General features: G+C 40.9%; 1 protein-coding gene across 1 annotated transcript in view; it reads left to right on the top strand.

Moving 5' to 3' along the window:
- Positions 1 to 2,554: 2,554 nt before the first annotated feature.
- The window catches only part of LOC130600687 (ankyrin repeat domain-containing protein 26-like), a 57,356-nt gene continuing 34,339 nt past the window's right edge, over positions 2,555 to 25,571 (top strand). The window contains 19 exon segments of the mRNA XM_057412201.1: positions 2,555 to 2,754; positions 6,099 to 6,213; positions 6,455 to 6,628; positions 6,741 to 6,847; positions 7,322 to 7,459; positions 8,248 to 8,378; positions 12,104 to 12,154; positions 14,634 to 14,667; positions 14,751 to 14,820; positions 15,825 to 15,885; positions 16,304 to 17,289; positions 18,004 to 18,085; positions 19,234 to 19,289; positions 20,473 to 20,584; positions 22,322 to 22,350; positions 22,455 to 22,521; positions 22,613 to 22,657; positions 23,652 to 23,737; positions 24,155 to 25,132. Coding sequence (XP_057268184.1) covers positions 2,555 to 2,754; positions 6,099 to 6,213; positions 6,455 to 6,628; positions 6,741 to 6,847; positions 7,322 to 7,459; positions 8,248 to 8,378; positions 12,104 to 12,154; positions 14,634 to 14,667; positions 14,751 to 14,820; positions 15,825 to 15,885; positions 16,304 to 17,289; positions 18,004 to 18,085; positions 19,234 to 19,289; positions 20,473 to 20,584; positions 22,322 to 22,350; positions 22,455 to 22,521; positions 22,613 to 22,657; positions 23,652 to 23,737; positions 24,155 to 25,132 — 3,522 coding nt within the window.

The following is a 25,571-nucleotide window of genomic DNA, read 5'->3' as shown; positions in this document are numbered from 1 at the left end:
GCTTTCAAGGATTTTCGATTCCACCCAAAGTACAATGATGACAAGTACTCCTAAATTGCCGACACAAATCGTTCCTATACATCTCACAATTCCCCCCTTTGTTTTTATGTAACTTATTGATTCGTGTCTTGGCCTCCAATTTCATAACTGCCTTTTGAGCAGCGGATAATATTGGAGTCGTCTTTGTTTTTAATACCATCAATGAGTGGGTTCCTCCCTTATTTTCTGGTTCCAATGGCATGAATGTTAATTGCATGTTTTGTACAACTGTATGTATGAATCTGGTGAAACATGGGATTATACGTGGAATAATTAATAGTCCTCCAAATATTCCCAATATCACTATACCAATTTTAGTGATACAGTCCCCATTTAAAAATTGTCCCCAAGATCCTAATCCTCCTAAACTGATTCCATTCCAGGTTGGTACTGGAACATGGGCTATCTTTTTCACTTCTCTCACAAGCTCACTTATGGCTATTCCCTCATCATGTATTTCTAAACAGCAATTACTGAGTTTGAATCAGGAAAATCTAATCATTCTTATACATTCTACACATGTTACAATGATTTCAAGGATTTTCGATTCCACCCAAAGTACAATGATGGCAAGGACTCCTAAATTACTGACACGAATCATTCCTATATATCTCACACTGTTGAGTCATGAGGCTCAGACCAGACCCCCTTGCTTCCTAAACTCCTGATGGAGCCTAGGTGCGGTGGAGCTCGTCCTAATCTCAGACTGGGACAACAGTTTATGTCTAATGGAATTTAAAAGGAAATCAAGATAGAGGAATTAAAGGTGAAAAGGGTAAGGGAAATGCTCCCATTGAGTCACAAGGATCAGACTGGACCCTGGCACAGAAGGTTGTGTGAATGTGCTTATTCATCACCTTTCAGGTCCCTTATTGCTTGAGCAAGTGTAGGTCTTTCAGAGAACAGAATGTGATTCTGTGAAGAAAAAAAATAAAAAAATCTTTGACTTTATTTTAGCTGCGTGTCTTGAGGTTTGAGCCCTCCTTGGCTAAAGGAGGGTAGCCCAGAGTTTTCTTACACAGGTGATGTATCTTTCAGAAGAAGCTATGTAAACACATGGCATTCACAGGTTGCTTTGAATCCCTAATCCTGAGAAGTCCTAAGTGTTGGTAACTCTTGCTGCTCCTTGCAGGTAGTGTCACTTCTTAGAAGCAAGCTCCAAAAAACCTCAGATCAAACGATGCTCTTGTTTTGGATGCTCTTAATCCCTTTCACTTTCAAAATCGAATAATAGTCATAGACCTGGAGGGTAACTTTGCGGAAGTGTTACTACCAAAGATGACTCTCTGTATATTTCTGAATGTTTCAGAACTAGAAAGCAACTATCAGAAGCCTATGCTAAGATCGGTCAGGAGTGCCGTGGGAAGAGATTACCATCCACAAGCAGCAGTGACAGTGAAGATCTGTCTGAAAGTCCAGTTCAGTCTTCAACTGAACTGGGACATCTTGGCAACACTTTGACAGAGAACACAAGCCTGTGTGTAGGAAAAACCGTCCGAAGCACGACCAGGTCCTATCAATAAACGAGGCTGAAGCCTATGTGGAAAATACGGTAAGCATTTTGAAATAGTGCTCTCAACTAGTGCTAAAGCGTATCCATAAGCAAAGTTATGGTTTTTAGCCTAACGCTAGAATCCATTTATAGATCCAAACTGTATGGTCTAATATACTGAAACAACTGCTAATGACCAGTTTGCTTCTGACAGGTGACTCAGGAGGAAGTTCTGTGCCAAGCTTCCGGGTCCTCAGCAGCCCTCCCTCAAGGCGAAGGAGTCTGTTATGACACACAACCCACTGCTATAGCAATGGGAGGAAGATGACACTTCTGAGTTGCTAAGACCCAGCATTTAATTCAAGTATTTTTGTTCCAACCTGGCATTTAATAAACTGTGCAGTCTATCATGTGTCTTTGTTTTCTTCTGCTCCCCCTTCTGGGTCTGTTTCTCCCGTCCCCTGCTCATGCTGCTGTCCCCTGTTTTTCCCTCTGCTTGCTTCTGGTACAGACTGCTGCAAAATGGTGACAGCTGCTGGAACCGTTGTGACTGACATTTTAGAACTGCAGCATTTTGTCACAGAGTTTGAGTTCTTTGGACTTTGCTGGTATGGAGAGCAGAGCTGTATTTTTGAAGCAGCCTTCAGGCTCTCTTCCTGGGCAGACTGTTAAGAGTTCTCCGTCTGCTCTTGCAGTCAGTCATGCAGACTTCCTTGAAAATGACAAAGAAGCAAGGCCTTAAGTCTGAGGAAGAACTCCCCTCTGCTCACTTCAGTTCCATTCACAGACATCACAATCCCCACCCCGTCGCCAGGCACTGGCGCTTGCGCGAGGCGGGCCGTTGCATGAGGGAGGGCGGGTCCCTGAGCCGGTAGTGGCCGGCGGGAGAACGAGCTCCGCCTGGAGCAGTTGTACCGTGCCGGGGCCGCTACCGGATGTTCGCTCGGGACCCCGCCCAGCTGGAATGGTGCTTCCTGATGTTGCTCCCCTGAGGCGGGCCCGTGCCCGCGTTCCTGCAGCGGCATGAAGAGGCTCTTCGGGTTCGGGAGGAAGAAGGGGCAGCAGCCTCTCGGCAGCGCCTCAACGCCCCCTGCCGCCGGTGCATACGATCTCCGGAAGAAGGACTTGGGCAAGCTGCACCGCGCGGCCGCCTGCGGCGACCTGGCCCAGGTGCGGCAGGGGCTGAAGAAGCATGGCGTCGACGAGCGGGACAAGGCGGAGCGGTAAGGGGGGAACGGCGGAGGGAGAGAGCTGAGGCGGGGTCGGGGAGGCTCTGCAGTGCCAGGAGCAGCTGCAGCCCCCGGCAGCAGCTCAGCGGCGCTGGAGTCGAATGGCCGCAGCATGCGGGGAGTGAGAGTCGTTTGCAGCCGAGCTCAGCCTTCGGCTGGGTGTGGGAGTCGGTCTTGCGCTGGCAGAAGCCCTTAAATTCGGCCTGGCTTCCAGCTGTCGCCTTTTTCCCCGGCCTTCTTTGCCGGAGTCCTACTTCCTTGCTTGGGGCGCAGGAATGGAAGGGAGCAGCCTGCCAAAGGTAAGTTGCATTTAAACTGAGAAAGCTGCCCTCCCTTAACTGCGGGTAATTTAAGGAGGGTTAAGCAGTGCAGGCAGGAAAGAGCCACAGAGCAGAAGAAACGTGTGGTTTGTTGATGGTGCGTGCGCAGTTGCCTGATGTACCTTTTCTGACTGCTGTGTGGCAGCCAAAGCAACAACCTGATTTTAGATGGCAGTTAGTTGGTTTGTTACAGGTAGTCGATATCTTGGGTTGGAAGGTCCAGGCGGCAACTTGCAGGAGAAGCTGCTGCTTCTGGCAGGTGTTATTGTGTGAGTTTTTGGGTCAAGCATAGCAAGTGCTTGGCAGTTGTATCTTAAGGAGACTGTAGCATAGCTCCTAGCGATCCATCGTAAGCAGAAGGGATTCAGCTTCAGTTTCTGGGTCTTGAATGTGTCTTTAATGACTTTTCTGAAATAACTCAGAGTCAAAACCTTTGTGATGTTCTGAAGAGATCCGGGTTTTACCAGAGTAGCTCAGCTCCCTCGGCTGTCTGTCCTGAATACTGGACTTCTGCCAGCCAGCTAGCTTACTGCCTCAAAAAGACCTAGATGTGTAGGAGAAGCAAGGAAGAGCATGGTAAGCGGGCCCTTCAGTAATGCTGGTGGTGTGCCTGAGTGTTGCCAGTCAGTATTTGTTTGTGCAGCTGTAGGTAGGGGATGTGGTTTTAAGGTGGACTGTGTTCTGTGTATATTCCAGGTGTCTGAGTTGAGGTGCCCAATGGTATTTATGGAAATAGCTGCTGAATGTTTCTGTGTTTCTGCTGTACACTATACCCTCCATGAGGGCTTCAGGCCCACCAGTGCTTGTGGGTGTGATGTGAGTTGTGAGTGACCACCAGCTGCAGTCATGTTTCAGACTTTCATTGGGTCCTCCAATGACTGGAACAGTTGATGTCACGGGAAATAGAAGTGAAGAGTAGGAAGTGTGGGAAGTAATGGCTGAAATGAGTGCTTTGGTAATATGAATATCTCAGTTCTGGTCCTTGGGACTTCCAAAAACAAAATCCTCTACCAGGGATGGGGAAAGTATCACACCTACAGGTCCTGTAGCCCATAGGTCCTCCCAGAAAATGCACTTTGAACAGCATCAGTTAGGAGCAGGCGTTTTTTCAGAGGTGGTCTAACAAAGTCTTCAGCTTTGCAGAAAAAAATGTCCAAACCTCAGCCCAGAGCTGGAAGTACTGTAGGTGTGATGCTGCCTAGTAATGAGTCCTGGATCAAAGCTAATTGGGAAGAGAGCTATACCTTGTCAAGCTGCCTGTCAGAGTGAACTCTAGAGCAGCTTGTAGCTGCTGAGTTATAGGCTCAAGTGCTGTTAGAAGCGTGTGCCACCAACCTGCAGTTTCCCTGTGGTCTCCCAGTGGTGTGGTTTTGTGGGGAGGACTGCTCAGGCAGTTCTCTTCTACCCCATGGGTGATCAGTGTAGAACTGCAGCCACAGGAGGAACAAGGGCTGCCCAGGGTCCTCAGGGCTGGGTGGCAGAGCAGCTTTGGTGTTCTTGTGGGAAAAGGCAACTGCAAGCACTCTGTTGTTCTCTGCCAGCTTGTGTCCTGAAGTTATCTGTTGTGGAGCTGAGCAGGCCTTGCTTCAAGCAGAGCCATCTCCTTCCCTGCTGGCAGTCTGAGGGGCTTGATTGAGGAGGCTTGCAGCAAGAGTCTGCTGGTTTTCTGAAGGCTTTTCTGTTTGCAGAGCTGATAGTAACTTCTTCACTTTTCTCATGTTTCATAGTGCTTAGTGGCAGTAGGAGCTTTATGAAAGAGTCCATGATAATCTAAACCAGTCCTGGTTAGCTTTCAGATACTATCAGTCAGTTGTTTCTTCAGAGATGAAGGATTCTGCATACTCACATGGGAATTTCTCAAAAGTTGTGGCAGTCATTCTTGCAATGCTCGAGTCTCTTCTCTCTCTGTAGCAAGACGTTGCAAGTTCTTTTGTAGTTTTGTATGTTTTTCTTGCCCTTAACCTTGTTTCCCCGGAGGAGATCCATCAGCTGCCCTGTAACAAGTATCTGCATTAGGAATTGCTGTGTTCCTGTGCGGTTTTTCTGTTGCTGCACCTTCAAGGCAGAAGGGTCCTGGCTGTTTTCTAGCTTGTCTCCTGCTCTGTTGGGACATGTGTCCTGCAGAGCAGCAGGCACTTTGCCTTCTGCACAGAATGAAGCTTGTGCTGCTTGGTGCCTGTGGTTTAGAGGGAAACACATGCAAAGAAGGTCTGGGTGATTTTGTCTTTGCGTACAAGTTGGCTGGTTAATTAACACCAGACTTTGGATGTTCTGTGGTTTGAAGGAGCTCTTCTCTTTTTTTGCAAGGTGTTAACTTGAAGAAAAATTTCATTTTTCTTTTTCTTTTCATTCTGTGTTTCATTTGCTTATGCTGGTTGTGTTTTGTGGAAACATGATATTCCCTCCTTGAAGGCTTCCTCTGTCGTAGGCTTTTTATTGCTGTAATAGTCGTACATGTCAGGAAGGTCAGATTTTACTTTCCTGTAGTCAAGATTACAGTGTTTTGCTGTCTGGTTTACTACACCTTATCAGAGGCACCTAACTGCAAGTGTTTGCAGCCCTAGTAAGCAAGCTAGAGAAAAACCGGTAATTCTCAAAGTGCAGGGAAACACTAATGCTCTTGCTAAAAACCCTATATCCTACATGTCTGATACACTTCTAGCACATGAATGAGCCTACTTGCTGTAGTCCTCAGTTTTCTGATCTTTGGTCTCTGTTGCTGTGCCATGTGTGTGGTACTGCTGGAAGCAGTGACCATTGCCTAGGCAGAGGAATCTGTGCACTTCCAGTTCTGCAGTGAAGGAAATAGCACCTTACTAAGTGGACGCTCTGAAAACTTTTTGCCAGCAAGCCTCAGGCAATTGGTGTGCAACTGCCATTGCTGGTAATGGAATGAGAAGTCTTTTCTTAAGCTTGCTTCTTTGCAAAGTGAAACTTGTGATCATACCCATTTGTCACAGCCTGAAATGATTTCCTTAGTTGTTTGTCTGTGCTAATTTAATGTACTTTAATTTTTAGGACACCTCTGCATCTTGCTTGCGCAAATGGCCATGCGGATGTCGTCACATACCTCATAGAAAACAAGTGTAAGCTAAATCTTTTTGACAATGATAACAGATCGCCACTGATGAAGGTATGTGGAATGTTATATTCTTGTAAGTGGAGCTTATTGATTGTGCACTAAATGATGTATCTTGCCAGATTCTTTATATAGGCTTTTGTAGAACCATGTATATTGTAATTGCTGTGGCATAGACATATGTTAGGCAATCTTCGAGGATGCTCTTTTGTTCCACTATAGGGAAGCTGGGGAAGTTGTAACAAAGTGGAGTGTAAATGTTGGAAATTTTTCCCTTCTTGTGTGTTGTTCCCAGGCAGTACAGTGCCAGCAAGAAAAGTGTGCGGCTATTCTGCTAGAGCATGGTGCTGACCCAAATCTGGCAGATGCAGATGGGAATACTGCCCTTCATCTTGCCGTTATATCTCCTAATACGGCTATATCAGGGCTATTACTTGAGCATAATGCCAATATTGATGCCCAGAATAAGGTAAATTTTTAGATTTGTTACAGAAGCTCTTTCAGAAGGTCATGTTAATGCTCATCTTGAGGGGGCTTTTTCACTTTGATTTTTAACTTGATGGAGTTGTATGTCCTATCAGGAGGGATGTACCCCGCTTATTCTTGCTGTCTCGGAACATCAGGAAGAGATAGTGGAATTCCTTCTTAAAAAAGGAGCTGATGTGCATGCTCGAGATCATTGTGGAAGGTGAGGGATATGTCAAAACTCTGCATGGGTCCCTTTAGTATTCGTTAGGTTGGATTGATGAGAGTCATGGGAATGAGCTTTGAAAGCAAGTCTGCACTTGGCTGCTGTCATACCTCAGTGGATGATTTTTGCACTGAGGATTGCAAGAAGGCATTGTGTGTGGTGACCCTTCTGGCAGGAAAGGTGCCATTAGCTGAGCAGCATTGCCTCGATTGAAAAAAACCATCCCCTGCATAGCAGCATAGTTTGTATGTAAGTATTGTCTACGTGGAAGCTTTGTCCGAAGCTTGACAATTTAATTGCTCTGACTCCTCCCATTTTAATGTTGCTCTTAATACTTAATGAAAACTGCCCTTTCTTCTGTTCATTTTAAAGTAACGGGGAAGTACTTTTTTTTGAGAGCAAGTATGAATAAAAATAATTCTAGTGCCTATGTAATATTATCTGTTTCATATAGTATTTTGAACGTTTCAGAACTCCACTTATGACCGCTGCTTCTGGTGGGGAGCTTAATTTGATAAAAGTTCTTCTTCATTATGGTGCTGATCTTTCCCATAAAGACACTCATGGGTGGACAGCTGAGGATTATGCTGTTATCCATGGATATTCTAGGTAAATTTTCAACTTTATAATTGGAATAAGTTGTCTGTTATCAGTGTCTGTTGTCTAAGTTGCTGGTTTTGGTATAACAGCACCAAGGTTTAATGATGTGTTCAGGCCTGTCTTGAAGCTGTGCTCAGTAATGTCTTCCAATATATATTGTTCCTGTGTTTAATGTTAACTCAGAATTGAGGAAGATTTCCACCCAAAATTCTCTGATAGCTTTCAAATTTTGTTGTGAAGCTCGCATGTGCCCAAAATAAAAAAAGTGGCTGTATCCTACAGTTATCCAGAGGTGGAACTTGGCAAACTGAAATGCATATAAACCCTCTCCCCAGATCAGCACCTTTGTCCTGACTGATTTCCCCTACAATGACCAGGAACTATGAGCCTTTTGTTTCAGATAAGATCTGACTGATATCCCTTTTGTCAAAATCTTTGGCAGTTTACTGCTCTTATGCATAGCTTTGTACCTCTGGGTGTTCCTTCTCTAAGGTGGTTATGTGTGCTGAAAAGCAAGGCTGAAGAAAATATACCAAGCAGGAAAGCAGTAGTTAATGATTTTGTAGGTCTGAATATGCATGTATAGAGTAAACATGACTGTAGTGGATGTTGAAATTTGTAATAGTCACGCAGTAAGTTCTCTATGTGTTACCCTTAGTGAATACATCTGAGTATATAAATCCATATGACTAGGAATATGTATAGGATGGACAATAAGTGGCTCTTAACTGTTCTGTTAAATGGTCTGTATAAATACGTGGTTACTTTTACCAAAGCTCTTTCCTTTCTTTATGTAGTCTTAGTAAACTGTCAGAATACATACACTGGAAAAACACGGGAGAAGCTTCTGCAAGTGACGCACGTAGCACTCAGCGCCAGGCAGGAGCTTGTGACTTTACGTTGGGTGCATCTGCTATGGACAGAGGAGGTAGGATCCTTAACCATGGAGTAGCTCTTGAGGAAAATCAGCATGTCATTTTCTTATGGTGGCTTGTATTGTTAACACTTGCTGTGTTCACCATTAAATTTAGTGAAGGCATGAGATGGATAGCACAGAAGGTTGTGGGAATGTACTTATCTGGTGCTAGTTGGAGGTGCTTCTTGTCAAGCTGATTTGTGTGCTACATGTTCGTTTATAGGATTGCTGCCTTCTGCTTGTCAGGCTGCCCGTCTGTGTAGGTTTTCCTCTAGAGAGAAGGGGGACAGGGAAGGAACTAGGCAAGAGTGTTTTTTGTTCTTCAGATGTGTAATTTTACCTACAGATGGCCATTCAGCTTGTGAAAATCCAATTGCAAAAGCAGTAGGTTTATCTTGAGCAGTTGTTCATACTTTTGTAGGTGGAAAGCAGCAGATGAGTTAGCAGGAAGGTATGTGTCATGTTGATTTCCAGTGAGCGTGTATGTCTTTGTTTTAATATTAGTACTCGTCTGCAATAAAATTTTTAGTGAGTCATCCTCTTTCTCAGCATCAATTACATTTTTTTTTTTTCCATGTAGTTGATTAGGGACATACTCTAAGAAAAAATATCTTGGAATGGTAACTTTGCTAGCAACAACAATGTAGCATTTGTGTTGTATCTTCTTGGACATTGTTTGATTTGCAAGAAAAATTACGTTTTTCATCCACTTTCAGTAATTTTATTAAATGAGCTTTAAAAATCCTTATTAATTAGTGATCTAGAAAAACAAATTGCCTTGTGATCAAAAAATTAAGTTCTTCAGTGAGTTTTTAAAATCCACTCTGTGCTTATGAGCTCCCATAGCTATAGTGGAATATTAGAAAATTAATATTGTAATTTAAATGAAATTTTGTCTCATCATTTAAATCTCAGACCCTACAGTGGATTTTTTTTTTTTTCTTTCCGGGTTTTTAAAGGTGTTATGCCGGAGCTGCGTGGCAAATGGGCAGCAGATTGTTCACAGCTCATTACTCCATTTTTTTTTTAAATACGCCAAAAAATAAGAGTAAAACCTGGGATGTATATGTGATATTTATTTTTTTTTTTAAAAAAAAAAAGGAGACCAGTAACGAGTGGTGTCCCTCAGGGATCAGTGTTGGGACAGGTCTTGTTTAACGTCTTCGTCGCTGACCTGGACAGTGGGATTGAGTGCACCCTCAGCAAGTTTGCCGATGACACCAAGCTGTGTGGTTCGGTTGACAGGCTGGAGGGAAGGAATGCCGTCCAGAGGGACCTGGACACACTTGTGAGGTGGGCTGATGCCAGCCTCATGAAGTTTAACCATGCAGAGTGCAAGGTCCTGGGTCCTGGGTCGGAGCAATCCCAGGCACAACTACAGGCTGGGCAGAGAAGAGATTCAGAGCAGCCCTGAAGAGAAGGAGTTGGGGGTGTTGGTTGATGAGAAAATGAACATGAGCTGGCTTCAGTGTGTGCTTGCAGCCCAGAAAGCCAACTGTATCCTGGGCTGCATCAAAAGGAGTGTGACCAGCAGGTTGAAGGAGGTGATCCTGCCCCTCTACTCTGCTCTTGTGAGACCTCACCTGGAGTATTGTGTGCAGTTCTGGTGTCCTCAACATAAAAAGGACATGGAACTGTTGGAACAAGTCCAGAGAAGGGCCACAAGGATGATCAGGGGACTGGAGCACCTGCTGTATGAAGATAGGCTGAGAAAGTTGGGGCTGTTCAGGCTGGAGAAGAGAAGGCTGTGTGGAGACCTCATAGCAGCCTTGCAGTATTTGAAGGGGTCCTATAGGGATGCTGGGGAGGGACTCTTCATTAGAGACTCTAGTGATAGGACAAGGGGTAACAGGTTAAAACTTAAACAGGGGAAGTTTAGATTGGATATAAGAAGGAAATTATTTACTGTGAGGTTGGTGAGGCACTGGAATGGGTTGCTCAGGGAGGCTGTGAATGCTCCATCCCTGGCAGTGTTCAAGACCAGGTTGGACAAGGCCTTGGGTGATATGATTTAGCGTAAGGTGTCCCTGCCCACAGCAGGGGGGTTGGAACTAGATGATCTTAAGGTCCTTTCCAACCCTAATTATTCTATGATTATATTCTATGATATTTAAGAAGTTGGCTTGTGCTTATTTGTATGCTTCCTTTTTGTCAGAACATGAACCTTCTTATGAATCACAAACAGGTTTGCAAAAACCTCCAAATGAATGGCTTCCAGTCCTAGCATACTGAGTTACAGACTTTTTAGATTTGAAGTTAGAATTTCTTGGGCAGAAAATAATAATTATGCAATTTTTCTAAAGGCGAGAGATTCAGATTTCTAATACGACTGCTGCTGCTGAACCCAGGACAGTTTACAGTGACAGTATTTTTTTAGCTACTGCACTGCATATTAGTGATTTGTTTCTTCAGTGTTTCCCTGAGTCCCTACAGAAACTATTGGGTTTTCATCATAGAGTTCCTGGAAAAGAAATGAGTGCTTCAGTATGTTTTGCATCTCCTGAGGTCAGGAAAAGTTGTCCTGTATGACCTTTTAAGAGAACTGGGAAATGGAAGAGGGATGAGAAACCATCTTGAGGCCCCTTCTTTACCTCTTCAGGTGTGTTTTTCATAGGAGTCCTTTTGCCACATTCATTGAATGTATCTGTGGTAAAATCAGTTTAAGCAAGACTCCCTTCTGCTTCAAGACAAATGTTACGGCCTTGTCACAAAGAAGTTTGGTGTAAGGTAGCTGTAGTAGCAGAACGCAGAATGACACCATTTTCTGATTTGGAATATAAAATTTTACTAAGTAGGATTGGGTAGAGGAGGTGAATAGGTGATTTATATTCCAAAACTTGTGTTCCATAACAGATAGACATGCATATGCACACAAACATGCATGCGTGATACTCGCACAATCAGTGCACCCGGTTTGGTTCAGTTCTGGCTTTCCCTATAGGCCTAGTGGAAGAGGGTATTTGTTCTGACCACTTGTATCTGCATTGTGGCTGCTGGCATAGCTTCCCATATGTGAACAGTTCAGCATGGTCAACTCAATGCAAGCAGGACTTCTATCTTTAAACTGAGGTAGGAGGGGTCTGTGTTTGCATCAGATACCAATTGACACAAGTTTCAAGGTGAGCTGGTTAAAGGCAGGAAGTTCTGGGTTGCTTTTTTAGTAGGGATAATAAACATGCTAAAACTGTAACTTCTGATGAGTGAGTGTAAATAACATAATGGCTCAAAGTTGTGTGGTAAAGTGAGTACCAAAACCAAGATTTCCTTCAAAATTTCTTGTCAGTGTATCTCCAAAGTTTAGTTGTTGGTAGCTAAGGATTTGGGGGATGCTTGGGAGGGATTTTAAAGTGTGTTGTATGTGGAAAGCACTCTACAAATATGAAGGAATTACATTTGCAATCTCTGCTAGGCAGGGGCTAGTCAGGTTGAGGGAAATACAAAGTTGACAGTAAATTTCTGGTAAACTGTTTCAGTATTTCAGAATACTGGAATATGAGTATTTTACATGGAGCAAGTAAATTAAGTTACACTGTTTGTCCCTTGAGAGTAGACTTCTGTAGATTGTAACTGGTTTTGTTCTAGTGCTTACAGCTGTAGAGTAGGCTGATATTCGCAGTACATTCTCCACTGCTATAGCTTTGATGTACTGCTTGTGTTTTCCAAATCTGGGAATACAGATTTGTTCTGATATCATTGTTTCATCTGTCCTTTCCATGCCTTTTCCTAAATGGGTATAGGAATGCCCCAATCTCCTAACTAGGCATCAAGAATGGGAAAATCAAAGAAAGGTATTCTATGCAGTAACACTTCAAATGTGAAACATGCTGTAACAAATACAAATGTTAACTCACCTATGATGTTTATTATCCTGGAAGTCCCTATTTTCATTGTTTTGGTTTTAAAAATTAGATGTGAGAGCAAAATTTGGGTGCCTTTTATTTGTTTGCATGTTTTGCATGGCTCCTTTATTATTGAGTGTCTGCTTTATGTCATTAATAGTAGTAAATTTATTTATTTATTTATTTATTCATTTATTAAATATGCTCTTCTATTACTCCAGAATGGCAATGGACTTTAATTAAAGTTTGAAATAAGCAGCCCCCAGAGGCTGATTTTCTAGGTTCTGTTTCTATGGTAGGGCATTAAGGTCTGTGTGAAAGCTAGCTCATAAACTTCGTGTTGACTTCTAAAGGATAATGTGACCTGGTTTTGATCATTGCTTAAAGTTGCTGTACATCAAAATCAAAAGTTCAGATAACTTACTCAGCTGGTTTGATTCATTATAACTGTACTAATTGAAAATATAACTGAAGCTACCTGTGAAGAGTTCGTAACTGACTGCTATATACTATCCACGCAGAGACAGATTTTTATTCAGCCTGAGAGGTTCACAGGTACATTAGACTGCCAGCAATGAGCGAGTTAACACAAAACTGTGGTATGTCCAAATAATTGAAATTTTCGAATATTATTTCTTTGCAGTAGGCAACATTAAAAATCAAAGTCCGTGTTAGTATTTTTTCTGGTTTAGCTTGTTCTTGCATTGGAAGTTTCACAAGACATGTCTACGTGACTTGTCCACGCTGAACCACATATATTGTATTTCATTGTCTGAAAACCCTGTTCGGGTCAGGAAATGTACTCGTCAAAATTTTCACATGAACCCTGTCTTTAGGTCAGCCAAAATTTCCATGTTCATTTGTGGTTTACTAGTAGTAGAGGAGATGTCTTCAGGCATGATATCTCATTGTTTTCTTTTTCCTTTAATGATTTTGTCCAAGACCTCAGTTAGGTTGTCATCCACTTGTCACAAAACATGCTGAGACTGCCTAGCTGTAGAGCTGCTTTGCTGAAAAGACTGGAGTGTCTTGGCAGAGGGTGAGCTGAGAATGAGCCAGCAGCGTGTCCTGGCAACTGAGGTAGTCAGCAGTGTCCTGGGCTGTATTAAGAGCATCATAGCCAAGAGTTTGGGGAAGGTAATTGTGCACCTTTACTCAGCACTCACTGGGTTGTATTCAGCTCCCTAGGTATAGTTTTGAGCCCTGCAGGCAGGAGAGGCTGGACTCTTGTTCTGTCTGAACAGTGAGCAAGTTCAGGGGATGGCTTTCAAACTCACCAGAAGCGGGAATGCTTGCCTTTCAAGGAGCAAGTCAGGAAACTGGGGTTGTTCAGCCTAGAGAAGAGGTGACTTTGAAGGGGACCGAGCAGCAACTTCCAGGAAAAGGCAAAGCGAGGTGCTTTCCCAGTGGTGCATGATAGGAGGCAAAAATAAAAGAGGTATAAATGGAAATGAGTGTTTCTAATTGAATAGGGACTGCTTCACCATGATAAGGACAGTACAGTTTACCTCCTTGGAGGTGTTCAAGACCAGACTGGTTTAAAGCTTTAAGCAGCCTTATCTGACCTCATAGCTGAGTCTGCTTTGAGGAGGCAGTTGGCTTAGAGGCTTCCTGAGGTCCCTTCTAACCTGATTTATTCTGTGATCCTACATGCAAGCTGCTTCGTAACACTGATGAAAGCTTGGAGTGCAATATAGAATGCCCTGGTTATGCGCCTTTTATCTGTTGAATACGCGTTTTGCTGCAATGTAGAGAATTGCTGGTGATTCTTCCACCTGAGAATAAGCTTTAGATTTTGATCATGGTTTTTGATTTTATTTACCTTGTCTGAATAATGTGTAACTGGGTAGAGCAACAAATCTTGGTATTATATAACATAATGTTACATAAGATAGTAAAATCTCTGTATGTGATGTGTGCACATGTGTGTAATATCAGTAATTCAGCATTAGTTAATTTACTAGCTGTCTTGCTAAGCCACCAACATTTTGTTAATTGCTTACTGATGTAGTATATTCATGCTGTGGGGGGTTTTCGGTGGGTTTGGTTTGTTTGGAGTTTTGTTGTGTGCATAGTTTTTGGTTGTTTGGTTTTTACCTTAGAGATGTTTCTTAAACTTCTATATATATTAGAGTCTGAAGGAGATACAACTCTGGCCTTTTTGGGGTGTTTTTTGGTTGTGGTTTTTTGGTTTGTTTGTTTTTTTTTTTTATTTAATTTAACATTAATATGTTATTAGTTTAATATAGTTAATGTATGGTATTTGTTTTGGAAATGCATTTGTTCAGGCTGTCTTGTGTTGAATTGACTACCCCAAACTTCATACTACTATGACCTGCAGAGTTGTCCCATGTTAAATGTTTGTATCATCTGGTTAATTGTTAGCATGTCAGATCTAATTTCAATGTGTCACTTAATGTTTGAACAGCAATGGACGTGTTTTTCCAAGGAGACTCAATAAGGTGAGACTTTAAAAATGCCACTTTAACACTTACCTGAGGAATGATTTGTGAGACACAATACTCATTTTGTCTTGCTTTTTAAGAAGCTGTGAGGTGGGGAGTGATGACAGTTGGCATACTTCCGAGGAGGAGGAACTCAATTTTACCCCCAAGGTATGGTGTGTTTACAAGAAAAATGTCCTGTAAAAATAAGTGAGTTGAAGGCAAGTTTTCTCTGGGATTGACAGAAACTGCAGTTCTAGCCAATATTGTTTTCTGCTTAGATGCAGTCTCCGGCCTGCCAGCCTTTCTTCTGCTGTGAGCTTTTCCTAAAAGATCCATATCTATGGCAGACCATGCAGTAGATCTGTGGTTTGGGGCAAAAGAGCCAAAGAGGTGATGAGATAAACACCCACACTGTTTTACTTGTTCATTTGAGTCAGATTTGCAGACCCTAAAAGTCTATACATTACTGTTATAACTTGTTCTGTTCTTCTCTGAACATTGTTATTGTTTCCTGTGAATTTGGTGATAAAATCCTGTTAAAGAAAAAGGACATTTATTTATCAAGATCTACTGAAATCCTTCATTACCTAGTTCTCCTTTCCTCCTCATCAGGCTCCTTAAGAACACTCAATGGATGAGTTACTCAAATGGGTTGTCTTTTTTTTCTTCTATGAGATGGCATTTCATGTGTGCATGTGATCTCACACTGCATGTTTTCCCTCTGCTGTTTTGAATGCTGAGATAGTGTTGCTTTTGCCAGCTACAAGCTCTCATGCCTATTGTTTAGCCTGATGTTCTGAAGAATTATCAGCTTCTGCAGTGATGTCTGGAGCATCTGTTCTGTTGCACTGGGATTCTGCAGTGATGAGGAACTTCGGTGTAGAAGTTCAGTTACTCTTCTTAGTAATGCTAGAGATGCAAGCATATTTAAACATTTCATTTTCTTGCCCTGATTTAAATAGAAATGTTACAGTTTTCTGGCATGGTTTTGAAATGTAGGGATATTTGAGGAAGTGTACTTGCAGGTGCTAATTTATGCATCAAGTCTAGGAGTCTCAACAGGTACTTGTGTTTTGCACATTTGCAGGAAGCTTTCTGAAACTGTGATCTTAAATATAGCTGAATTTTACTTAATGATTACATATACTAAAACCAGGTTTCTTTATTTACAGAAGGTGCAGAAGCCAAACTTGGTACAGTTAATGAAGGCTTCCCAGCAGTACAGGAAAAACAGTAAGCTATTTGGAAAAGACTGCATGATACACTGATACATAAAAGAAGCCTTGCTAAGGAGGTGGTTTTTAGTTGTTTTTTTCTGTAGGTCTTTTTTTGTTTCATTTGTTTATTTTGGGTGTAGTTTTGTTTTGTTTTGTAGTGTGGGTTTTTTTTGCCATTGTAGCTAAAAAAGTAGCATTTTGAAAACACAGGACTTAGTCATTTCAGGAAAAAGTCATATCCTTAAAATTAAGATATTAATCCCCTCCTAAGCCTTTGTTCCTAGTCAAGTCCATTCTCCATCCTGCCCATCACTTATCTGGCTCCTTTTCCAGAAGTTCCAAGATGACTTGTATGCATTAGTCTGGTAATGTGCCTGTTACTGTTTACATAACTCTTTTGTTCACATGTATTTTTCCTTTTGTTGTGCTTAAAGATGGTGATAGTTCTAGAATTGAAAATCTTAAGTCACCAAAGAAATGCCTCAAAGAAAGAGCCCTGTCAGGTGCAAATGCAAGCAAAGGAAAATGTGGACAATTATTGATTCCGGATGCGAAAAGCCTGGAGGAGGAACTAGAGGAGGAAGAGGAACATGATGAAAAAGATAATGGAGATGATGATGAAGATTATGAGGAGGAAGAGGAAGAAGAGGATGAAGATCTTACTCAAGACAAAAAGGAGGAGGAAGATCTTGAAGAAGCTCATTCTAATGGCATAGTGAAGGAGGAACAGGGTGAGAAAAAAGAGCCTAAAGGGGAAATTAATCAGAAACTGGAGTACATTAGTAGTGCCAAGTATGAAGGGAAAGCTTGTTGTGAAGCTGGAAATGTCTGTGATTATGCTGTAAGTAAAAAACTTGATGAAAAGGTGGAGGAGTCTGTTGATACTCCTGTATCTTTTATAGATAGATGTTACGAATGGTCGCAAGAAAATATAACTGCCATGTCTCCAAAGATAATGAATAATGAAGTATCTTGCAAGTCAGTACCAAAACAAGCTGTCTTTCAAAATCTAAATAATTTGCAAGATACACAAGAAGGGGGGAACAAGAAAAGCATGATCCATAAGAAGTTTCACAGAAATGCTGACTCCTGTTTTGTAGGCTCTGAAACGACAAACTGGAAAAAGGAGATACCTCAGCCTCTCTCAGGTAGCTCTGGTCTTAAGGAGAAAAAGTCAAGCTTTGGTGATGGTGATGGCTTTGAAAATGACGATAGTTCTTGGTTAGCAGCAAAAAACCCAAGACTTGGAAGTCAAAGACCAAACTCTGTTCTTGAATGTGTGAATGATGAAGATACTGAAGAACAGCAATGTGAAAAAGTAGATGGTGAAGTCTGTGAAGCACTGAAACAAGACAGTGAAAACTTGTGCTTAAACAAGTGTGAAGAAAATTTAAAAGCAGCATCTTACTCGAGCACCAAAGTGAGTATATAGGGATGATTCAATCACAAGGTTATTTTCTAAGGGTAATATAGGTAAGAAACAAATGTTAAACTGGAGTTCTATTAATACTGTTCTTCACATATATCAGTCTTTTGATCATTCTTTTTTGATATTGGGGAATGCCTTACTCCCAGGCAGAATGGTTTCTCAGGTATAAGAATACTATCAGGCTATATATATATGTGTATATATATTTTTTCCTGTTGGTTATAGTGGTTTTGTGGGAAAAAAAAAGGGCAGTAGTCCTTTTTGGGATTCGGCTGAAGTTTTCTCAGTTGTACGTATAGATTTTATCTGTAAAGATTTGCTGCCATTTAGTAAAATTCCTTGTGTGATGGCTGAAATTGAGGATACAGAAAGAAGTTTAAATAGGATTGAGAGCAGAAAGCTAGTGATTGTCCTGAGAGAAAAGTAGGGGAAAAGAAGGCATGTTCCAGAATCATGTAACTTAAAGCTAGTGTTAGACTGACATGAGGAATTCTTGGGGGCTTTGCAGAACCAGCCATGAGACTTTATGGTGTTAGGCATTGCTGCCTACTCATACAGATTGCCATGGAAAAATTGAAGGCCTTGTAGAACAAAGCTCAAAGTTTCACATTTGTCTTAAACAAGAAAAGTATTTTTCAAGTAGTCTGTAGGTGGTGGAAAAGATGCTTTTTCAGCCCTTTGCAGTGTTTTGGTTGATCTTTTTAGGAGAAATCGTCTGAGTGGGATGACGAGGAGGAGCAGGAGAAGCAAGATGTTGGTGAAAAGCTACAGACTGCAGTTGTTGAGGGTATGAAAAATTCTGCTTGTAATTATAGCCGTCAAGTCTGCAATGCTTCTAAAGACAGTGTTACTGAGAGCAATGAGTTTGTGAATACTGATCCCAATTCCTTTATAAGTATTAATGCACAGCAAATGAGCTGAAATGGTGATTGACACTGAGAAAGCAAATTTTCTTCTTGCCTGTGAGTCCTCATGGTCACTGGCAGAGAAGGAAAGTAGTTTTGTGCTGTTTCATTTATTCTTGAAGTGAAATTCTAACATTCGATTCTGAATGATGCTATATGAACCAAGTGCCATTTTTGCTTTTGTTGTGCTCTCCCTGAAGTGATCTGAACAAAATACGGAGATGAAAAAGAAGACTTGTGTGACATTAATATTCTTCTTTCTGGCCCATGCAGTCAGATTGAAAAGCTGTGACTGCTCTTGGCTGAAGCCTGTGAAATTTAGTCAAGCTGAGAGAAAGCTGTTCTGTTCTGATGCCTCACCTTGTCCAGTTTTAAGATGCAGAGCATCTCTCCAGTGCCACGCTTGTGTGTGCTTGAAAGTGTTACCAGCTCCGTCAGAGCTGAGCACTTGGTACTCGCCTTGGGTCTCAGAGGAGGAGAAGGCACATTTTTAAATGGCAGTGCTCAGGTGTCTAGCTGCTGGGAAGGTTTGGGGTAGCAACCCTGTGTCAAGGAGGATGATTCCTGATAGAAGGACAAAAGGAGCATTGTTGGTGATTTTAGTGTTGTTAGCTTGAGGATGTTTTGGATAATGTTTCAACAGTACTTCCTGTACAGGGGAAAGTGGTAATGAATGCCAAATTTTAGAGCTATAGGATGGAGAGAGGTGACTTGAACTCTGTACCACAGGACAGCAGTGTGCTGGGATGTCTTCGGGAATGTTACCTAAACGTGTTGGGTGTTGCTTGTAGCTGTCAGCTGTTGTGCATAGCCATCTTCTGCTGCAAAGGAGGCAAGAGGAAGTGGTTATGTAAAGGAAATACCATGATGTGGCTGGGTGAGAAGAAACCCTGGAATAACAATTCTGAGTTTGTCCTCAACAATAGAGCCACTGTGCATCTTTTGGATGCAGGGCTTGAATGACAGGGAAAGGCAGAGTGAAATAAAAAAAAAAAAAAATCAGTGTCTCCCTTTTCACCTCATTTTTTAGGTGCCGTGACAGCAGCGGAAGCAGAGGAAGATGATGACTCTCCCTGGGATTCTGAGGTACTTAATGAGAGGAGGAGCACGGGGATTCCCACCAGGGTGGGGAGTGGGAGAGCAGGAATAAGATCCAGAAGCACTTGAGAGCTTGCTTCTGACTTGGGCCCTACCACTGATGAGGCTTCTTTCCTCTTTTTCCACTTCTGCCATATCTTGGTAACTGGTGCCCCTTGAAATACTTCTGCTGTAGGCCAGCTGTTTTGTTAGGATTGGGATAAAGCTAGGTCAGCTTGATGACATGGGCCTCATAGAAACTGGCTTTTGAGTTTGGTTTCTAGTATAGTATTGAAGCAGTGAAGTTTCTCGGTACTTAAAATAGTCTGAGGTTTTCACAGGGGTTGGCAGGATTTTTGTCCTTACACCATACAGCTCTATTCTGCTGACCTGGTGGCCCTTACAGTCTACAACCTAGATGGTTAGGTGTTTCTGAATAGATTATCTCTACCTTTTGCAGGTGTACTTTGTCCCTTTTTGAAAGTCATGTTCAACAGAAGTACCAGACATGCTGGCTGCGTTTGCCCTTTTTGTTCTTTCTGTCTGTGGTAATGGGATGAAAGAAAACAGGCTGGCTGTAGTTAACCACTTGTGGCTTTTCTTATGAGGAAAATCTAAATCTTCCCTGCCCTCTTCTTAAAAATACAGGAGTAAAATGTTGGTTTTGTTGGGGTTTGTTTGTTTGTTTTCTTTTCTTAGGTAACCTTAGTTTCTGTAAGCTTTGCCTTGCCAGACTTTGTTCAGCCCAAATCACCCTTGCAATTGGGAGTAGCGATGTGTTCACTCACCCCTGCAGGATATGTCCCTAGGGAACATAAGCGTGAACTTGAATGTCAGCTACAAGTTCAGTACAAAAATTGGATCACCACAGACCTGCAGTTACTGGTTCACAACCCACATCTTGAGTTGCCATGTTAATTCTCTTTTGTGGCTGTCCAGTTTGCCAAGGCTTGTCAACATGACAGAGTAGCTTAGATGAGTTTTGAGGTTTATGCCTAAGATCTGAAAACACAGCTGCTTTGATTTTCCAATACACTATGTCTTGATGTGTTCTTTCCAAGCATCTTATCAGAGGTTTCTGCATCCCTTATGGTACTTGATACCATGCTGTGCAAGACGGCTTAGCAGGAGCTTTTTGCATAGAAATGAGTTGAAAATGCATTTGTACCAATTCTAATGCATTTGTTTTTAGATTATAGAGACAGATTCTGAAAGTCTGAGAAAAGCATCATGTGTTGTGGTGTTCCCAGCTGCAGACAGACATGGAGCATGCTCTCAGGTTCCTTCTTCAGGGGACCACAATGGTAACTTCCTGGTGGACTAAATGTTTGTTTGTAAGCATTTATAGGCTAAAGTGAACTTTTATGAGTGTCTGTTTTAGAAATGCTGTTAATGATGTATGCTACAGCAATGAAGTGCTTTGTATTTGTTAATTAACACCAGTTATCACAGCTCTTCCTTGCCAGTTTCTGAAGCAAGTTGTCTTGCTTGCATTATGTGCGTACTTTGGATGCATTTAGATTTTTCTGGATTCAGGTTCTTGTTTCATACTGATGAAAGTATATGTGGTTTAGGCCTGACCTTTCTGAAAACTTAATTTTGATGATAATGCAAGAGAAGAAAGCTATGACCTGGATAAGCTTTTTTTTCCCTTAGGTTATTATTTTCATAGCTTTCTGTTCTGCTTTGCCTAGGAGCTAAAATTGTGACTAAAAGTTCAGGTGTTGTGGCTAAAGTTTTTTGCCTGTAGTTTGTGACACTGTCTCTTGAGCATCTTGAGCATAGGATGGCAGGAAAGTTCTGCTGTTGAGATAGAACTCTTTTTAAAGGATTTCTCCTTTAACAAGCAGTTTGTCAGTCCTGTTTGTAGTAGAGGTACAGCAGAATAGCTGAAGAAGCTAATCCAGTTTTAGTTCAGTATACTAGAAGCAAAATGTTACAAGATCCCAGGAGGTTTTAAATCTACTTGTGGAGTAATTGTCATGGAAGTCTGCTTTGTCTGATTCTAGTAGATAAGTCAAAAACCAGTGTAAAAAAAAAATAACCACCAAAAAAACCAACCAAAAAAAACCAAAGAAACAACAAAAAAAACTAAATTAAAGAATTATAATAAAAAAAAACAACAAAAACCCAACCAACAAAAACCCAACCAACCAACCAAAAAACCCACAGGAAAAAAAGAAGTGTATAAAGGGTGTTAAAATGATTATGGTAGCCTTTCTAAGGTATTTCCGTACTGCTAGATCACCAAGTCTACTGAAATCAAATACATTTTGATTTTTAATGATTTTTTTATATATAATTTTTTTTCTGTAGAGCCATTCCTAGTAACATTTCTTATACTTTTTTCATGAGAGGACTCAAACTAAAAGGTGACTGAAACAGAGGTTGTGAGATATACAGGTGGGGGAGTTTTTAGAAGTTCTTTAATATTAGACAAAAATAATTTAAAAAAAAAAGTTTGCGGATTACAACCAAATATTTCTCTTTTGTTTTCTTTCAAGATAAGCCAGAATAATCTGATAAGAACTAGCTTAGTTTTACCTCACTGAAATCATTTGCATTAGATTTCTGTGTCTGCTCCCATATATCTTCTGTTGTATCAATGGAAAGGAAAATACTTCTCAACATTAAACACTTGTAGAATAATCATAGCGGTAGTGCTGTTGGACTGTTCATTCATGAACATTCATCCATTGCAGCAGACTAGCTTTGGCTTTTGGAATAATCCTTTATGAAAGCAGGATTCAGATCCTCAGAAGGACTAAATATTTCCATCTTGTTCTGTTAACAAGCATGTTATTGCTTCATGTGAATTGTCCTACTCCTGTGATTATTTTCTCAATCCAAGGTGCACAAAGGGAAGTATGTATTGTCAGTTTCTTGTATAGTAATACAAATGCTGTAGGGTGAGCGAAATTGAATGTCTTGATGAAATAATGCTTGCAACTAATATTTAGTTGTAGAAACTACTGATGTTGAATGGAGTAAAATATACCTTCAATTAAATAACACTTGACAAAACATTTTTTTACCGCCAGGCTTTTCAGAGAAACCCAGCAATTCCCAGGTAAATATTTGTTCACTTCAGACCAACTACTTGTTCTGCTTATTAAGTAGTATGTAGTTACTTTGAATTTGTTTTTTTTCATCACTGGATTGTGTCTTTTGTAGTTAAAGACTCCCGAAGCTGTTTCAGAAATAAATAAGCCCTCTCCTAAAAATAGGCAGGAGAAATCAGGTAACATTCGCTTCACGTGGTTCTGGGTTTCACTTCATAATCTTTCTGGACAGGAGTATTTAATAAAGCATCTGATTCATTTGTTTTGCAGATCTGTTGGAGGAATTTGGTTTAGGAAATGCAGAGAATATTGAAGGTATTCTTGTCTCTTTGCAGTGTTGTTTTATGGACGCATTCTACTTGCATATTTTTTCCTAATACTAAATTAATGGTTCTAGCAAGATGTTCTGGGAGCAGCAGGTCTACTGAAATACTCATCTATGCATGTGTTTGCTCTCTCCTCTAGTCTGCCATTCAACACTAATATTCTTGATGATGTAGGCTTCCTCCACTGTGACTGCTGTCATCTCCCCTTTTCAGGCAGTCCTGAGTTTTCTTTACAATTACACACCCCTCCCTCCCATTTCCCCCCCCCCCCCCCCAAAAAAAAAAAAAACCAAAATCCAAGAAACACCAAAACAAAAAAAAACTAAACCCAAACCAAAGCAACCAAGAAAAAAAAGCCCAAAAGACCAACCAACATATCAAACCACACACACACCTTCTTGATATTACTGGTTCTCTGAGCGTGTGCTATGGCTAATTCCAGGCTAGGGATGTCCAGGAGCTGCAGGTGAGACAAAGGGTAATTCTTGGGATTATGCTGTAGCTGTACTTAGCAGGAATTATTACGATGTGCACATTACCAAATACTGGGTGCCTGTGCCTAGTTCTGCTCTCTTGAGTTCTTTTCCTTTTGTTTTCTGAAAGGATGTTAAAAATCAGTGTGGTGTCTGTGGGGGTACTTTTTTTGGACTTCATCAAGCTCCAGTATTTCTCGCCATGCCTTCCTGTGGATGCTTCCAGAGCTGTATGCTCAGTGGAGGGGAATCTTGCTGGTTCAAATTATCCAGCCACATTACAATTCTAGTAAGAAGGACAAGGACCTCTCCACAAAAACTATGTGTAACTATTGAAGGAAAGATGTTGAATTATGGAGGTTATATGTATAGGAGCTCACGAATTTGAGGGGCTATGTTATTTTGTGTTAAGTGTTTTTCTTACAAATATGATGATGCAAGATGCACTCTGAGTGTAAATAAGTAATATTAAGTCATGCTGGTTATAGAAATGTTTTTTTTTTGCTGTAGTTGACTATTCAGGATCTACCTGTCACATGTCATCATCAGCTACAAAAGAAGACATCAAGGATACCACTGAAAACTATGGGGTACAGGTATGTAAACCCAAATATTTTGAATTAGAGTCTGAATTGTTAAATTGTATTCTACACTAAGGTAAAGAAAACATACCAGTCAGTGTATAATGCTGAAAGGAGAGTCCTATAGATGAAGGCTGTATTGAAGTGAAGTTGGATGCAGTCTTCTTACAGTAGGGTAAAATCCTTGTAATTATGTTGGATACTGGCTTTTCTACTGATTTGTTTAGAGCCAGTTTGCTTAAATTTTTGCTAGTGTTTTTCCTTTTGGGTGATACTGTGAATCTTTAGCATCTTTATTTTTTAATTATAAAAATTGCTCTCAAAATGTTATATTTGTTACATAATGAGGATGAGTTTGCAACAGAAATTACCTAGATTAACTGTAACTTCCTTTTTCTTGGAAATTTTTCTGTCTGTACCTGTTTACTTAAGGATAAATATATTTTAGAAATTACCAACTTGATACAAAAAACAGCACATGAAAATCAGACTGACAGAGCAGAAATTTCACACCATGATGAGAAGTCACATAGTGCTGACAAGCAGTTAAGTCAAAAAACTTGGGAAGAAAGATATGAAAAACTGTGGGTTGAAAATGAAAAAAGGGCATTGAAAACAAGTTTTAAAAACATTACAGCAGAGCTGAAGCAACTGTTTGGTGAAATTAATGAAACTGGAAAAACTACTTCCCTTGTGGAAGAAGTGTCAGAAGATGGCTTCAGTGAAGAATCAAAGAGTTCCGTTGTTTCATCTCCTGTGACAGAATCAAGTAGTAAGCTAGAAAGAAAAGGTGATTTTGGAGATATTAAACCTATGTCAGGTGGAAAAGTACCCAAAATGGAAATTGTAATTCCAAGTCTTGGTGTCCTTCCTGATCAAAATGACTTAAATGCAAATATGGAAGATACGTGGAGTGCAGATGAAGAAGATGGCAGAAATGATAGAGATAACACAAAGGTGCCTGTAGCAACAGGAGAGGAAAAGAAAGTGCCTACAATAAAAATGAAAGAGAAGGAAAATGGAACTAATAGGAATGTAGAGGGAGATCCTGAATGCTCCCTGAGACATAGCTTAAAAACAAATATTTTGGATGATGTTTCTAATGCTCTTCCTAAAATAAGACCTGTTTCTACAAGTGATGAAGATGCACTTTTTGCAACAGAAAGGAAGCTTGGAAAAGTCTGTGGGTTTAATGGAGATCTTCCCAGCGACTGCCTTCTTGGCAATAATAATATAGGAGAAAGAGAAATTGAAAGTCCTTTTGCAAATGCTCAGCAGTCATGTGGCATGCTGAAAAGGAATCTTGATGAGCAACTAAAACAAGATATGCAAAGATTTAAGAGTAAGATAGGAATGCTTCAAGTAGTATTCCTGGCTTTGGAGAAAGAGAAGGCAGAGCTGCAAAAAGAGGTAGAAGTTCACCTGCTACCCATTATTCTCTAATCTTTCTCCATATCAATGGTCCTGTTCACTTTAGCTATTAATCATTAAGGGAAGATGCATTGTGCTAATTGGTTTTTGTTTTAATGGAAATACAATTAATAGAGCAGTGAAGAGTTGTCCTCCCATTTTTGGAAAACACAGAATACATTATTGTTCCATTTTAACAAAAGGTGGCACTCAGTTCCAGTGTGAGCTGTTATTCATTACTGTGAAAAGAAATGCACAGTTACAGCAGTTGTGATTCTGAATCAGAGAATGAAAATAGCTTCTGAACAGGGTCTTGACTAATCTATTCATTTGCTGTGATTTCTGCATGGTGTGTTATCATTGCCCTTCACTAAGATTCCTGTTTGCTGTGAAACCATTTCTGCTTGTTGGTTTGGGATCCTCCCTCTGCCCCCATTAA

Source organism: Pezoporus wallicus, unplaced genomic scaffold, assembly GCF_028554395.1.
Source record: "Pezoporus wallicus isolate ANWC-B61680 ecotype Strahan unplaced genomic scaffold, APGP_CSIRO_Pwel_v1 contig_3858, whole genome shotgun sequence".
Taxonomy (NCBI): Eukaryota; Metazoa; Chordata; class Aves; order Psittaciformes; family Psittacidae; genus Pezoporus; species Pezoporus wallicus.
The sequence above is the reverse complement of the archived record's forward strand: the minus strand, read 5'-3'. Positions and strand labels throughout refer to the sequence as shown.